This window comes from Spermophilus citellus, assembly GCF_964194105.1.
Source record: "Spermophilus citellus genome assembly, chromosome: 2".
In the NCBI taxonomy this organism is placed as follows: Eukaryota; Metazoa; Chordata; class Mammalia; order Rodentia; family Sciuridae; genus Spermophilus; species Spermophilus citellus.
The window spans coordinates 189,151,152-189,165,538 of NC_138183.1; the positions used below are offsets into that span (position 1 = coordinate 189,151,152).

Here is a 14,387-nt window from a genome sequence, read left to right on the forward strand (position 1 = left end):
ATAAATATAGGTAACTTAAGTTTGAGTGGGGATAAGGGCTGGCTTCCCAGTGACCCTGATGCTGTGCGACAGGTTTGAAGAGCAAGCAGGGGTCCTCCAGGTGGAGGACCAGAGGGCCCGAGAGAGGCCTGGAAGCTGAGTGAGCAGGCCTTATGTGAGACAGTTGTCCTAAATAGCTTTTGCTAAGCACCACCAGAAGGAGAGCCTCCTGGTACCAGAGAAAAATAGTCACAGCCCCTTCCCTAATTGTCAAACTGAGTCCATGTTGAGAGTCTAAAGCAAATAAAGTAACAGCTGGTAGGATGACCAGGAGGGATTACATTTATGTTGGCAGAAAAAGAAAGGCTAGCAGAAGGATGGAGGAGAGAGAGGGCTTCTGTAGGGGTGTTCCATGCTCCGTTCCCATTGCACCTCTTGTGATCCCCAAGGCTGCTTGGGCCCCCCAGGGAGGACCTGGCTTACTCATGCTTCCTAGAGCTGGGGTGAGATGCTGCTTTAAGCCACACAGATGACTCTGTGATCCATTCTTCAGAGGGCCATGTGTTCAGGGTCCCCCAAACCCTGATCCACTTCTTTCTCACTGCGCAGCATCAGATGCTTAATTGATTTCTCTGAGACTGTCTGATTAATAACCCATCAGGCTCCTGTCAGATGAAGGAGAAGTCAGAGCAGAAGGCTTGCCAGACCTCTGCCATGGCTCAGCTGATCTCAGGCCTGGTTTGGGAGCCTGGGGCCCATTTTGTGGTCACACTGCATTTTTGGAACAGCCTTTCCACCCTTAGAATGGGGCTACCTGATGGCCTCTGGGCCAGCCTGGGGGTGGGTCCCAGAATGGCTCACAGTGACTTCTCATGGGCCAATGCAACCCTTGAGCATTGCTGAGTTAGATTGGACAGCCTCCGCTGTTGTTCAGTCACAAACATGCTTAAAACACAGAGCACTGCCATTTAAGAAGCTCATGAGCTGTGGAGGGAGGCAGACATGCCACATAGTATTCTGATAGAATGCACACCCTCAGCCGAGGGCCAGGTGTGGTTCCCTCTACTTGGGAGCATCAAGTAGCCATCAACAAACCCTCATAGAATCCTTACTGGGTACAGACTTCCCACTTTACCCTTTTATCATCACAAGTCCCCCATAGGTCATCTCTTCAGGTCCCCACAACCATCTCCAGATTTAGTAGTAGCGCTCATGGGACTCATGGATAGCCAGATCAAGGGTCCACTTTATTAAGGTGAAAGGATACAAAGCAACAGCAGCAAAAGAATGGAGCATGAGGTGAAGTCCAGAGACATCAAACCAGATGCAATTCCATAGTCCTCAGTCCTCAATAGGTATGGCAACACTTGAAATGCTGCCAATCAGGGAGCTCTTTAGGTTCTCGGTGCCCAGGGTTTTTACTAGGGGCTGGTCATGTGGGCCCTCTGCCTGGAAAATTCCAGAATCCCAGAAGGAAGGCAGGTATTCAGCATTAACCATGTTATTTTTGCAGATAGTTTATGCAGGTTGAGCCAGCTGTTCCGGTCAGGGCATAGTGGGAACACTCCTAAAACCTCAGTTCCCAGATGCCAGCCAAGAGCCCGCCTGATAGCAGCCCTTCTTGCATGTTAACTCTTTTCCACATAAGTAGGTTGTCTTATTAGCATGCCCATTAGAGATGAAGGATCTGAAAGGCAGAAGACTGAGTTACTTGCCTAAAGTCCACAGCCAGCAAATAATAGGGCCAGGTACCCAGGCCGGGTGGCTCAGAGCCCTTGCAACCCATGACTGCCCAAAGCCGACTTCCTAATTACTGAAAGTAGCTTGTAAAGGCATCCACAGGTAGGAGTTTACAGGGGAAAATGGAATTCTGAGTTGAGGAATTGAGTAAAAAAGCCCAGAGCTGGGAGAGAATGTGTCATTTTGGAGAGGTGGTAAATAGTTGAGTGAAATGGGAGCACAGGTGGTCTCATGAAGATGTCAGCAAAGGAGATGGACATTGGAGGACCTGAGTCACATGAAAGGAGGTTGCACTTTTCCCTGTGGCCATGGGGGCGGGAGTGGTAGAAGTGGGGATGAGTAGCTAGCTATCAGCATCCTTTAAGTTCAAAAGTGGAATTATGGGATGGGATTTTGGAAGGATCTCCCAGTGCACTTTTTGTTTCTTCCTTTATTTGTTCAAATGCCAGCCCCAAAACTGACTGTGGTCTTGATGGAGTCATTGATCCCCTGCACACCATGGGGTCTCAGACAGGTTTGAATCCTGCCTGTCCTACCTCACTGGGGGATGGTGAGATTCAGATGCAGTGGTAGCTGTCCCAGAGTCTTGTGGGCAGGAACACAGTCCAGGATAGCAGGCTCATTGTGTAGAGATGGGCTGTTGAACAGGGACGTCTGGGGGGATGGCTGCCTCTGCGATTTCTGGGCACTTCTTTCCTGAAGCCATTTCTGCCCTTGCGAATAAACTCAACCTGCCCTGGGTCACAGGCCTGGAAGTTCCTGCTTCAGGCAGCTCAGGGATTAGTCCAGGCATAAAGTGGACCCAGTCTCCTCTCCACTCTGAGAAGGGCTACAAGAACGGAACAGCACCTGAGTGTAAGAGCTGGTGACCTCTTTCTTGAAGGGCATCTGGTGGTCAGATATTTGGTTTGAGTCCCATCCCTGCCTTTCCTTGCCAAATGACCCTGGGCAGTCACTTCATCTGCCTGAGCCTCAGTTTCCATATCTGTCAGAGAGATAGTAACACCCATCAAAGTGAAGGTCAAATGAATCAGGTGTCCATTCCTGAGAGCCCCTAGTAGTAGTGAGCAGGAGACCATGCAGGACCCTGACCCGGGAGGGCTCAACAGCTTAGGTTCCCAAGGAGGAATTCTCACAGCCATTGTTTCTTAGAAGAACTTGGCACACAGAGTGTTGCAGGGTAGCAGGAGCAGGGTGGTGGTCAGGTAACTTAGGGAATGTCCTTAAGCTGGCAGCCAGGGCACTGGGTTTTCATTTCAGCTTCAGTGCTATCTTGCTGTGTGTACAGGAGCAGGATATATGTGTTTCTGGGGCTCGGTTTCCTCATCAGTTAAATGAGCACAAACAATTTGGCCCAGAACTAAGTTTTACAAGAAGAGAAAAAGACTATCTTAAGGTAGTAGTAACATTCTGAACATCCATCATTTACAGCAAGTGCACAAATCCCACCCAGGTTCCCAAGGGATCTAAATAATTTATATCCAAGCTAGTATGTTTGTAAAGCTCTTTCAGGAGGTCTGGCCCCCTATTGCTGTAGAAATCCTTTATTCTGTTGCACTGCTTCTTCCCTGATCCTAACAGACCTGTACTTTTAGAAGACAACTGCCAACATTGCCAGTTCTCTCCCTTTTTAGAAATAAGTTTCTTTCTAAAATATAAAAGTTAAAAAAAACATGCGATTCGGCACTTGACAATCCCTGCCTTTAACATTTTGATCTTCATCCTCTTGTTTATCTCTGAAAACATACTTATTTATTTATTTGTGTCTGAGACACAGACCTGACTCTCAGAGCACAGTGTGTCCTGGTGACCCTAGCCAAACTCCCAGGTGTTTTGGGGAGTGGCCTGTGCAGCCAGCCCCAGTCCCAGGGGGGCAGCAGAACTCTTCCTCTGTGCAGGGATGGGTGGGGCTGCTCATGCTGGGCTGTGTGGGCTGCAGAGAGACAGAAACTCCCTCTGGAAGTGCAGGGAATGGAAGAAATAAAAATAAATGCCACCTGCTGCTATCTTCAATTAAGCACATGGTCCATGTACCCCAAATTCAGCAACACTCGGCACAGATTTATTTAGTCCCTATGTGCCAGGCATTCCTCTAAGACTCCGAGCACATAGTAGTGAACAAGACAGATAAGACTCCTGCCTCGTGGAAATTGAATTGCATTAGGAAGAAACACAATTAGCAGATAAACATATATACGTTTATGGCTTCCCCATCATCACTCCCTGGCCCCTGTGCAGTTTTATTATTCATAGGGCTTAACGGTTTTGCGGGGAGGGGCAAGCAGAGAGGAGAGAGAAGAAGGCAGTGCTAGGGCCAGCAGTGGTTGGGAAGTGAGTAGGAGCTGCTCTAGCAGGGTGAGAAGGTCCTAGTTGAGGAGGAAAGAGGTAACCCACGCAGGCCATTGCAGAAGGATGATTCTGGCAGATGAACACAATGGCTTAGCTTATTTTAGAAATGCAAGAGGGCAGTGTATCTGTAGTCTAGAATAGGAGATTTGAAAAGTGGTGGAAAGCTAGATCTTGCAAGATCTTATGGGCCCTGGGAAGGACTAGAGAGGGTTGAGGTCAGAGAAGTTATCCAAATTACACTTGAGGGTCTATCATGTGAGCAGTTATCCCCTTTCAGGGATGCTCAGAGAATCCACTTACCTACTGAGAGCAGGTGAAGGATGGACCTGGGAACTGAACCCAGATGGTCTGGCCCTGAGCTTGTATGCCTCCCCTGGGCCCCAGGCCTTTCCTCAGCAGGACTGCCTGGCTGAGGGTAGCAATGAAGCCACTCTGAGGGACTTCCCCACCTCTTTAGCTCCTCCCAGGCACTGAGAGATAGCTCAGGGGCCTTGAACACCACCAGAACACCTGCTGCCCAGACTGCCATGCTTCATGACTCACCTTAAGGGGAGGTCCCCACGGCCACTGCAGTATTCATTTTGGTCTTTGAGGCCAGTCGGGGGTCAGCAGTCACAGGTTGTGCTGAGTGAGGCAGGGTTATGAAGCAGAGAGAACCTGAGTGCCGGGCTCCAGCAAACCCAGGAGCCAGTGTCAGCTTATTGATATGACCTTTAAAACATTACTTGTCAGCCTTGCTCTGCCAGCCTACAAAGCAGAGGTAACAGTACTGAAATATAAAATAAACATTAAAAAAAATGCAATTCAGGCACTTGACAATCCCTGCCTTTAACATTTTGTTGGGTTGTTGTGAGGAATTAAGTTTAAATCAGACAGTTGTAGAGTTCCTAGAAGAATGAATAAAATATAGTAGATACAGGATAAATAGCAGCTATCATATTTAGCATTAGCACTTTTATTATATTTTTGTAACCCTTAATAAGTCATCCAACATTAACCCAGTTGATGCTCATAGCAAACTTGGTGAGCTTAGTATTACAATCCTCATTTAACAAGAGGGAAGGAAGGTTTAGAGAATTTAAGGTTCTTACCCAAAGTCACACAGCAAGAAGGCAGCATAAAAGATACTTGGATCTGGGTATGCTGTTTTCAGGTCTGGGCAGAGTCAGAAGGAAGGTCCGCCTCTCAGGACTGGGCCCACACTTGACTTTCTGCAGCCAGTTCTTCCCTGGGGTGCATGTGGCAAGCTGAAGCTCTGCTGGCTTGTTAGAGGTGATTCACTTCAGGGTCATATAGTGTGGTGGGAACCTTCCTGAAAACAGCAGAAGACAAAAGACAGAGCACCTGAGTGTGACAGATGTCACTTAGCAGGCCTGGTTGGGATCAAAAAGGGCCAGTGAGGCTATCATCATTCATGCTATGCTGCCCTTAGTCAGGGGGTGATGAGCCCCCCTGTGTCTTCCATGGGGAGCCACCCTTGCCAATCAGCCATCACTCAGGAGCCCACACAGCTAAAGGACAGTGACACTTCACCATGGTCAGCATCCACCTGGAGGCTGGGGAGAATACAGATTCTCAGTCCCCACACATTGACTCTGAGTCCCTGGAGGTGGGCAGTGCCTGCCCAGCTCTCCAGATGGTCCTGCTGGTCACTCCAGTGTGAGCATCATTGCTTTAGAGATGATAGCCCCAAATACTTGGCTTTCTTGTTTCTTTACACAAGTCAAATGAATGTCTCCCGTTAAAGCAGATGTAGGTCATTGAGTGGGGGATTAAGTGCAGGGGCTGGATCTAGATTCACCTGAGCTCACATTCCTGCTTCCAACCTTGCTCACCAGTGACCTTGGGCAGGGCCATCACCACTCCCATCTCAGGCTCCTCAGGTGTGGGATGGGAAAGCACTGCCTTCCTCACATAGCCTATTTTGAAGATTTGAGAGAATGGGTGTAACGTGCCTAGGTCAGTGCTGGACTCGTGTCAGTCCTCTTCAGGGACAGCTGTGATTCGATGCACACAGCTGCCATTCAGGTTTGTATATAGAATGCTCCCCCTGACTGCTGTGAACCAGGCAGACCCCTTGCACACGTGGCTTGCACACTGACCCCATCGCCTGGAAACCATGTCCCGCTGGTCTCACACACAGCTGCACCGAACAGTCACTTTGTGTGTTTCTCTACTCTCCCCCTTCATCGATGCATGACTCATTGCTTCATTCATGTCTCCATGTGTGCGTAGAAACCTAGGCAAGCAGCCATTCCTAGGGACATTGCAGGACAACCTCATTGAGATGGACATTCTCAGCGCCTCCCGCCATGATGGGGCTTACGGTGACGGGTAGGTGACATCCCCATGCTCCTCCTCTCTGTGTGTGCTCTCCTTGTGGCTCCTGCACTTGCATGCATACCCTGAGACCTTTCCCTGGGATCTCCTTGGGGAAACAATGCCATGTCACATGCCCATCCCCAATTCCATGTTCAACTTGCAGCAGTTTGTCCTTGGAATCCCTTGTCCTCCAGCATATTAACAGCAGTCTTGTTAATATGCCGCTCTCCCCATCTCATTGGCTGCCTCCAGCATTCTGAAAACCATATCACGTAGCAATTTTTATGCAGAACAGGCCATGTATTGTATGCATCTAGCCCTAAGTGTGTATTCTGTGGCCTGAGGCATTTTGTACGCCAAGAGGGATGGGTTCCCACCAGGACTAGGGGACTAGGGTATGCGGTGCAATGAAAGCACTCCATTTCTCAGGCTGTATGCAGGTCCTCCTTGGCCATGGTTAAAACCAGGCTGGGGAAGATCTCCTAGTTTGGCTATAACCATGTGCTTTGACCATGCCTCACTGCCCTCAAGATTGCAGTGAGGCTGTAGGACACAGTCACCCATCTGCCTCCCACCCAGCTTTCATGTGGGGCTCAGAAGGCAACCCCCTGGCTTCCAAGCAGATTACTCTGAAGGCATTCTTAACTGCCACTAGCAGACTCATGGCCACAGGCAGAACTTAGTGGTGGATTTTTGGCTTCCAGCCCAACTAAACCCTTTTAAAAAGTAGGATATTCCAGTCCTTAACCAATGTGCACTGGTAATGCAAGTATTGGAAGAAGAAGAAAAAATTTAGATCCCGTATTCAGCGCCTCAGGAACAGACAGGATTTTAGACACTTTCCAAGTTACTTCAATAATTTCAAAGAACAGATAGTTAATTCCCCGAGCTACTCTAAGCACCATCGATTCCCAGGAGAAGACCCTCCAGGCCAGCCTGGGTTGAGTGGGTAACAACTTCTTCCCTGGCTTCAGTGGGGTTGTCATAGGTAGGGCTGTCCCATTCGTGTTCCCTGGAAACCTGTCTTCGTGCCCGTTCTGTGATCCGGTTTGTGACTCTCCTCTTCCTGTCCCTGCCATCTTCTCTGTGGTGACTCTCTCTCTCTCCAGGCCCTCTGCATGCTTCTCCTGCGGCTTCTGTCCTGCAGGTCGAGCCTCGTCAGCTGGCAGACCCTGACGCCCTCTGGCCTCTCTTCATCCACAGGCACTTCCTCTTCAAGCCTGGAGGCACCTCCCCACTCTTCTGCACCACATCTCCAGGGTACCCACTGACGTCCAGCACCGTGTACTCACCCCCGCCCCGCCCCCTGCCCCGCAGCACCTTCGCCCGGCCAGCCTTCAACCTCAAGAAGCCCTCCAAGTACTGCAACTGGAAGTGCGCAGCCCTGAGTGCCATCGTCATCTCGGCCACACTGGTCATCCTGCTGGCGTACTTTGTGGGTAAGTGCATCCTCATCCCAGCTCCCCATGGCTCCCCTTTGGCCCAGAGGGCAGCAACCAAGGTGCCTGTGGGCACAGAAGCCTCCTCACCAGCACAGCATGAGTGTCACAGATTGGAGTTACTGAAAAATAAATGGCAAACGGAGAGACTGGAGAGAAAGCAGCAGGTGGTTATAGTGAGGAGTAACAAAGGGGGTGGAGCACCCCAGCATTGGAGGGAAACTGCCAGGGAAGCCTGTCAGCTGGGAAGGGTCTGGCATGGTCATCTGAGGGTGTCAGAGGGACCAATATTAGAGTTGAACCAGGGTCAGGAGCCCAGAGAAATCCCAACTGAGGAGCCATGGGTGCCAGTGAGCAGACTGAAGGAAGCACAGAGACTTGGAGCCACACTGGCTTCGTGCTGCTTACCCCATCCCAGGGCACGGACATGATGTCAGAAACTCCTCCTGATCCACTGTCTTGGTCTTGCTCCCAGACAAGCTCCCAATCTGCGTTCTTTTGATATATTTCTATCACAGTCTGGTTTCCATCTTCTGACCCTCTCTTTGGTCTTCTCCCAGGAAAAGATTAATCTGAAGAGATCTGTGGGCGTTGTGTAGAGTCTCCACCTCTATGTAACCCAGCCAATTAGTAAAGGCTTAACCTTCTGTGTCCTTTCTAGCCTTCAGGTTCTATAATTCTAAGACCTAAGGTCAGGCCAGCTCAAGAAGCCCTTGAACCCAGACTAAGGAATTCAGGGATAATTCTGTAAACAAATGTTTTTTTTTTTTTTTCCCCTAACATAAGCCAATAAGTAGAAATAGAACTAACTGGCAGAGGCCAAAGGAAGACAGAGTGCCATCCACTGTGAAAAAGAACCCGTAACAAGCAAAGTCATTGTGAGTGAAAAGTGGGGCTTGGCTTGAGAGGTAGACAGTGCTGGCACTGAGAGTGATGGCCTCCACTTGTTCTGGAGAAATGGCTTGAACATGAATAGGGTCTAGGTAAGGATGTAAGCTCCAAGGTCACTTCTCCTCAAGATTTTTGAATTTCATAAAAACCAGTAAAGAGAAAGATGATAGTCCAGCAAATAGGGAAATCTTATATCTCACACTATAATAAGCCTCATTGGGTATGACAGGTCTCTTTTTCCTCTTTTAGAGATAGGCTCAGAGAAATGCATGGCTCCAAGGCAGGATGGCATACATGTTTAATCTTTTCTTCTATCTAATTGATTAGTTGTTATTACCTAGAACGTTGTGTTGGGAAGGATTCTGAGGTTATATTCAGATTCAAAAAGAGTGTCTGTGATTGATTAGTGATGTCTGTCACAGTTGCAGGAGTAGAGAATATAGATGACTTACCACTTATTCGCCATTCCTGCTATGGGTCGTTAGATAAAAGGAACAGCCAAACTGGGAGAGGTCAGGGCCACTCAGGCTCTCTGAGAGGTGCATCATTGATGTAGCCTGGATCACAGGTGAGGGTTGTGGAATTCATGAACCATCACCAGCATCATTAGAAGTATGTCGCCACCACCTCAACCCCTGACATAGCCCTCCCTTGCTTTTGTGATATTATTGTTTTCCTAAATTAGTAGACTATTAGAAGGCACTGATACTGTTCAAGACCAAATACTTTGCAACATATAGACAGCAATATTTTGCATTGAAGCCTTGAGATTTATACCAAATAGCTGTTTTAATCAGCTTTTGCATTGCTGTGACCCAAATACCTGACAAGAACAATTTAGAGGAGGAAAAGTTTATTTTTTTTCCTCATGGTATCAGAAGTTTCAGTCCATAGACAGCTGATTCCAAAGCTCTGGACCCAGGATGAGGCAGAACATCATGAGGGAAGGGTATAGCAAAGGGAAGCTGTTCCCCTCATGGTAGCCAGGAAGGAGAGAGAGAAAGAGAGAGAGAGAGAGAGAGAGAGAGAGAGAGAGAGAGAGAGTGTGTGTGTGTGTGTGTGTGTGTGTGTGTGTAGGGGCCACAGGGCAGATGAACCCCTCCAGGGCATGTCCCCAGTGACCCACCTCCTCCAACCATGCCCCACCTGCCTACTATTACTATTCAGTCGATTCAAGCTAGGGGGGACTGATTGGGTTACAGCTCTCATAATCTAATCATTTTCTCTGAATATTACTGCATTAACAGGAACTTTTTGAGGAGATCTCATATTCAAACCATAACAGTAGATAATTTTAGGGAGGAGGAGAAAATTTTTATAGCTAAGAAAACTATTTTTCATTCCATGGGCTTCTTCTTCCATTTTATAAGAATACTTGGTCAATCTTCAGCTAAATAAAAACGACAAGGCTACTTATGGGAAGTAGTGAACTCCCTGTCGTAGGAAGGGTACAAGTGAGCTCAATGCCCACTTAGCAAGCATAGGATTCAGGCATTGAGAGAATTTTTACTAAGTGACCATTAATTTCCTTTCCAACATTGACAGTCTTTGAGTCTTTAATGATTTTGCGAATCTTACTTTTCATTCAGCAAGCCATACCTGCTTTGAGCCAGGCACTATGCTAAGTGCTGGGATTCAAGGTAAGGTTGATAGCTTAAAAGAGGAGATAGTCGTGTTAGCAGGTAAATCAAGAATGACTGATGGACACAGCAGTTCAGAGGCTATGGGAGCAACAGTCCCCAGCCAGGAGGGCTGGGGAGAGCTTCTTGGGAAAGGTGATGATGTATGTATGGAATCTTAAAGTAGGAGTTTGCAGAAGTAGGCATGCAGGAGGGTATTTTAAATCAAGAGAACATGCAGAGACTTGAAATAGGACCATGCCGCAGAAAGAGTTCTTGAAGCGCTTTAGGACTGGGGTACCCCTTGGAGCTAATATACAAATGTTTTGTCAGATTTATGAAGATCACCTTGAAGTCCAGCTGAGCACCTTATTGGATGGGCAGTTGGGGAGTCATTGAAGGGTCATAAGCACAGTAGGGCATAGCCAGATTTTTATTTTACAAAGATAAGTGTAGAGGAATGAAGGGGCAGAAGGCAGAGCTCTTAGTCAGAAATAGCCAATGGCTTCAGCAAAGACAGTGACAGTGTAGGTATAGAGAGGAGGGGGTAGAGAGATGTAAGGTCACTTTAGGAGAATTTGTGTCCTAAGTTAGGAGTAGTCAGTTCATTATATCCTTCTGATAAAGTTGTATCTATGTAGAAATCTTAAGACAGGATCATACCCAGGGATTAGGTCAAAGAGGCAAGCCTGGGCAGGGTGCAGTGGTGCATGTCTGTAATTCCAGCGACTTGGGAGGCTGAGGCAGGAGGATCATGAGTTCAAAATCGCCTTAGCAACTTAGCGAGGCCCTAAGCAACTCAGAGAGACCCTGTCTTTAAATAAAGTGCTGGGGATGTGGCTCAGTAGTTAAGTGCCCCGGGTTCAATCCCCAGTACCAAAAAGGAAAAAAAAAAAAAAAAAAAAAACAGGCAAGCCTGGGTGTTCCCTTTGCTACCTGGAGACACAGCAAGGACTTGGGGAAGCACCTGGCCCCAGTGCCTAACAGCCCTGGATTCCTTTCCCCGTTCTACCACCAGGCAGCTGCTCTGCCCCCCTCCACACCCCTCCTCTGGGGACCTCACTGCTCTGCCTGAGTTCTGATCTCCTCATCTGGAAAACATGCATGACCACAGATGTAGGTGGATGCATGAGAGGCCGAAGTGAGTTTCTGTAGGTGAATGCATTGCAGGTGTGGGGCCAACCACCCTTCCTCCAAGGGTGGGGTGGTGGCAGCCTGCATGCCGTTCCCTCCAGCTGCCGGGCCAAAGAACTAGCGTCTTGTTGCTTGGCCATAATTACAGGCTGTGATGACTAACTTATAAGGAACTATCAATTATTAAAAATCAAATTAATTGTCTCAGCCAAGCACAAATATCCTTAACAAAGATTCTTTTCCAGCAGACCAACTGATCTAATCAACAGGCAAAAGCACAGATATTTAATTAGATTTTTGATGAAAAATTGTGTTTAATTTCAAGTATAATCAATTATTAATTACTGTAATGAGTGAATCTGACTGGGTTTACTAATTAACTCATTTAAAAATTATGAATAACCTTTTCATTTGTAATTATTTTATACATCCTATCAAGTTCTAGATAAGAATCGCATCACACCCCCAGAACAGGGGGAGTCAGAAACAGAGAGTCCAAAAGAATTTTTCTTTTGCTGGTATCTGCCCAGGGCTGCCATATCTGGATGGTAATCCTGACAGATCCATTTGACGTTCAGTTTCTTTGTTGGGAAGTTTCTTGAGAAATGAGCAGCCAGTGACCTTTCAATTGCAGAGCTATTTACTGGTATTTTCATGGGAAAAATAGAGAAATCAGAGTGAGCACTTCCCACCCACAAAGGCAGCAGGAGGAGGGTCTTGCCATCTCCCCCCTCCCTACCCTGAGTTACTTGGCTTACCTGGCCTGGGGTGGGAGTCTGGGGAGGACCCTCTGGCAGCTGTGGGATCTCTTCAGGTAGAAAATGTACATTTTTGCTCCAAAGGACACCTGCCCTCTTGTTAAGCAAGGCAGCCATTGAGGATGAGTTTCCTCCTTTCATTTGCTGCTCCTCCCTGCTCCAGTTTTCTGGCCCTTGTTGGTCTCCACTTAAGTACCCTTGCTTTTCCTTTCCTGAAGAGATCTGTTCGCAGAACAACATGGCGGAGAGTGATAAGTGGAGAAGATAAGTTTTAGGTCAACATGTGAAACTTGTGCAGCCATTGTAATAATGCTTTATTTTACAGAACATTATTGTTTTAAAAACATTTTCCAGGGGCTAAGGATGTGTTGTAGAGTAGTAAGAATAATCTTGGTCCCTTGTTATCATTTGACTTTGTGTGCTGTTCACCTGCCTCTTTCTGTTCTAAGGAGAACAGCTTATGCTGTCTCACTGAAATCTCCTAACAACCGCACAATTTACAGATGAGGACGCCGAGACCCAGTAAACCAAAGTAACTTACCAATGTCACTTGGTAAATGTTAGGAATGTGACCTCCCTAACCCAAACGCCCTGGCTCTTGAACTGGTGCTTTTGAAATATACTTTCTCTTTTGAGCTCACAATCTTAACCCTTATGCTACAATCTACCTGTCTTAATATTTGGTTCTTTGAATTTTTACTGTGTGCCTAGCATTGAGCCACACCCATGACATGTATCACCTCTTTGGACCCTCACACTGATTCTGTGAAATGAGTATTATTTTTTGTAGTTTCAAGACCAGATGATAAAGAACTAAAAGACTTCACTTCATGTCCTGGCTCTATCCCCTGCCCACTGTGTAGACTCGGGCAACATTTCTTAACTTCTCTGAACATCACTTGCCACTTTTCAGATGGTTCTTATAACGCGAGCGACTGGGATGATGTCCCATCTTACAGATGGGGAAACCAGAGTAGCATCCTGGTTGAGAGTCTAGGTTCTGTAATTAGCAGCCTGCTTTCACATCTCAGCTCCATTATTTTCAGGCTTTGAGATATTAGGTTGAGTTTATGTGATGTTTCCAACATTATTTTATCCTTCTATAAAATAAGGTTGGAAACATCACATAAACGTATTTTATCCTTCTGTAAAATAAGGATAATAATAGTGATTGTTGTGAGATAATTTATATAAAGTACCTAGCCCACGGCCTGGCACAGACTTAACACCTGTGAAAGTTAGATATTATTATCAGCAGCAATGATATTAGTATTATTGTATCACATATTAGAGCATGAGGAGCTTCTGGGTGAGAATTTGGATCAGGACTCTTGCATCTGGGAACTTCCCAGACTGAGTTAGTCACAAGAGCAGGTGACAGAGCAACCAGGGGACCTGTCAGGAACCATCTGTAGAGATGTCTGGCTGTTCCAGGGGAGGAGATGCAAGGGTTGGCACCTACAAAGCACCTCACATCATTTCTTCTACTAGCACAAAAGTTCAATTTGCCTCATTGACAGTAGTTGCCTCTATCCAGATGAAACTGGCAGCTTCCCTCCTGTTCCAAAGACTACAAGAGGTGAACACTGAGTGCCATGGAAAAACCTTGAATTAATATATTGAGGACTCTTCAAGCACCTGTCTGGTCAGATAGGCCTTTGGAATAGGAGCCAAAAAAGACTTGCTAATAATATAAAAACCAGGAGTGGATTACTGAAGGAGTGGATTTCAGAGGCCCCAGGATCCTCTGAGATGCTGGTTCTTCCATCAACAGACCTAGGCCAGTCTGTGAGATAGGGGTGTCACTCCCTGTGATTTCTCCAAAGCATGGTACTCTCACTGGGAGAGAAGATAGGACTCAGAGTTGGATAGACTGGGTGGAAATCCTAGCCCTACCGTCTCCAGAAATAACCTTATGAGTCTTGGTTTCTTCAAAGTAGGAAGAATAATAAAACCACCTTCATAAGGCTGTTGTACAGGTTATATAATATAGTGTTGAAAATCACGGGCTGATGGCCTTGGAAGATTATCATTACTGCTTCTTATAACTAGACCTCGGTTATTTCAACCTGAAATGTGATAGGAGTAGATGATTCCATCTGGGTCTTCCCAGTCTAGAGTTCCCTGCCTGTGGGAAATTGTACCAGGACATGGTG

The 14,387-nt window shown here is 47.0% G+C and overlaps 1 protein-coding gene across 1 annotated transcript in view; it reads left to right on the forward strand.

Annotated features, from left to right (window-relative positions):
- TENM4 (teneurin transmembrane protein 4) overlaps nt 1-14,387 on the forward strand; it is a 710,670-nt gene that overhangs the window by 478,737 nt on the left and 217,546 nt on the right. The window contains exons 8-9 of the mRNA XM_081282209.1: nt 6,304-6,402; nt 7,594-7,829. Coding sequence (XP_081138335.1) covers nt 6,304-6,402; nt 7,594-7,829 — 335 coding nt within the window. The remainder of the gene's footprint in view (nt 1-6,303; nt 6,403-7,593; nt 7,830-14,387) is intronic.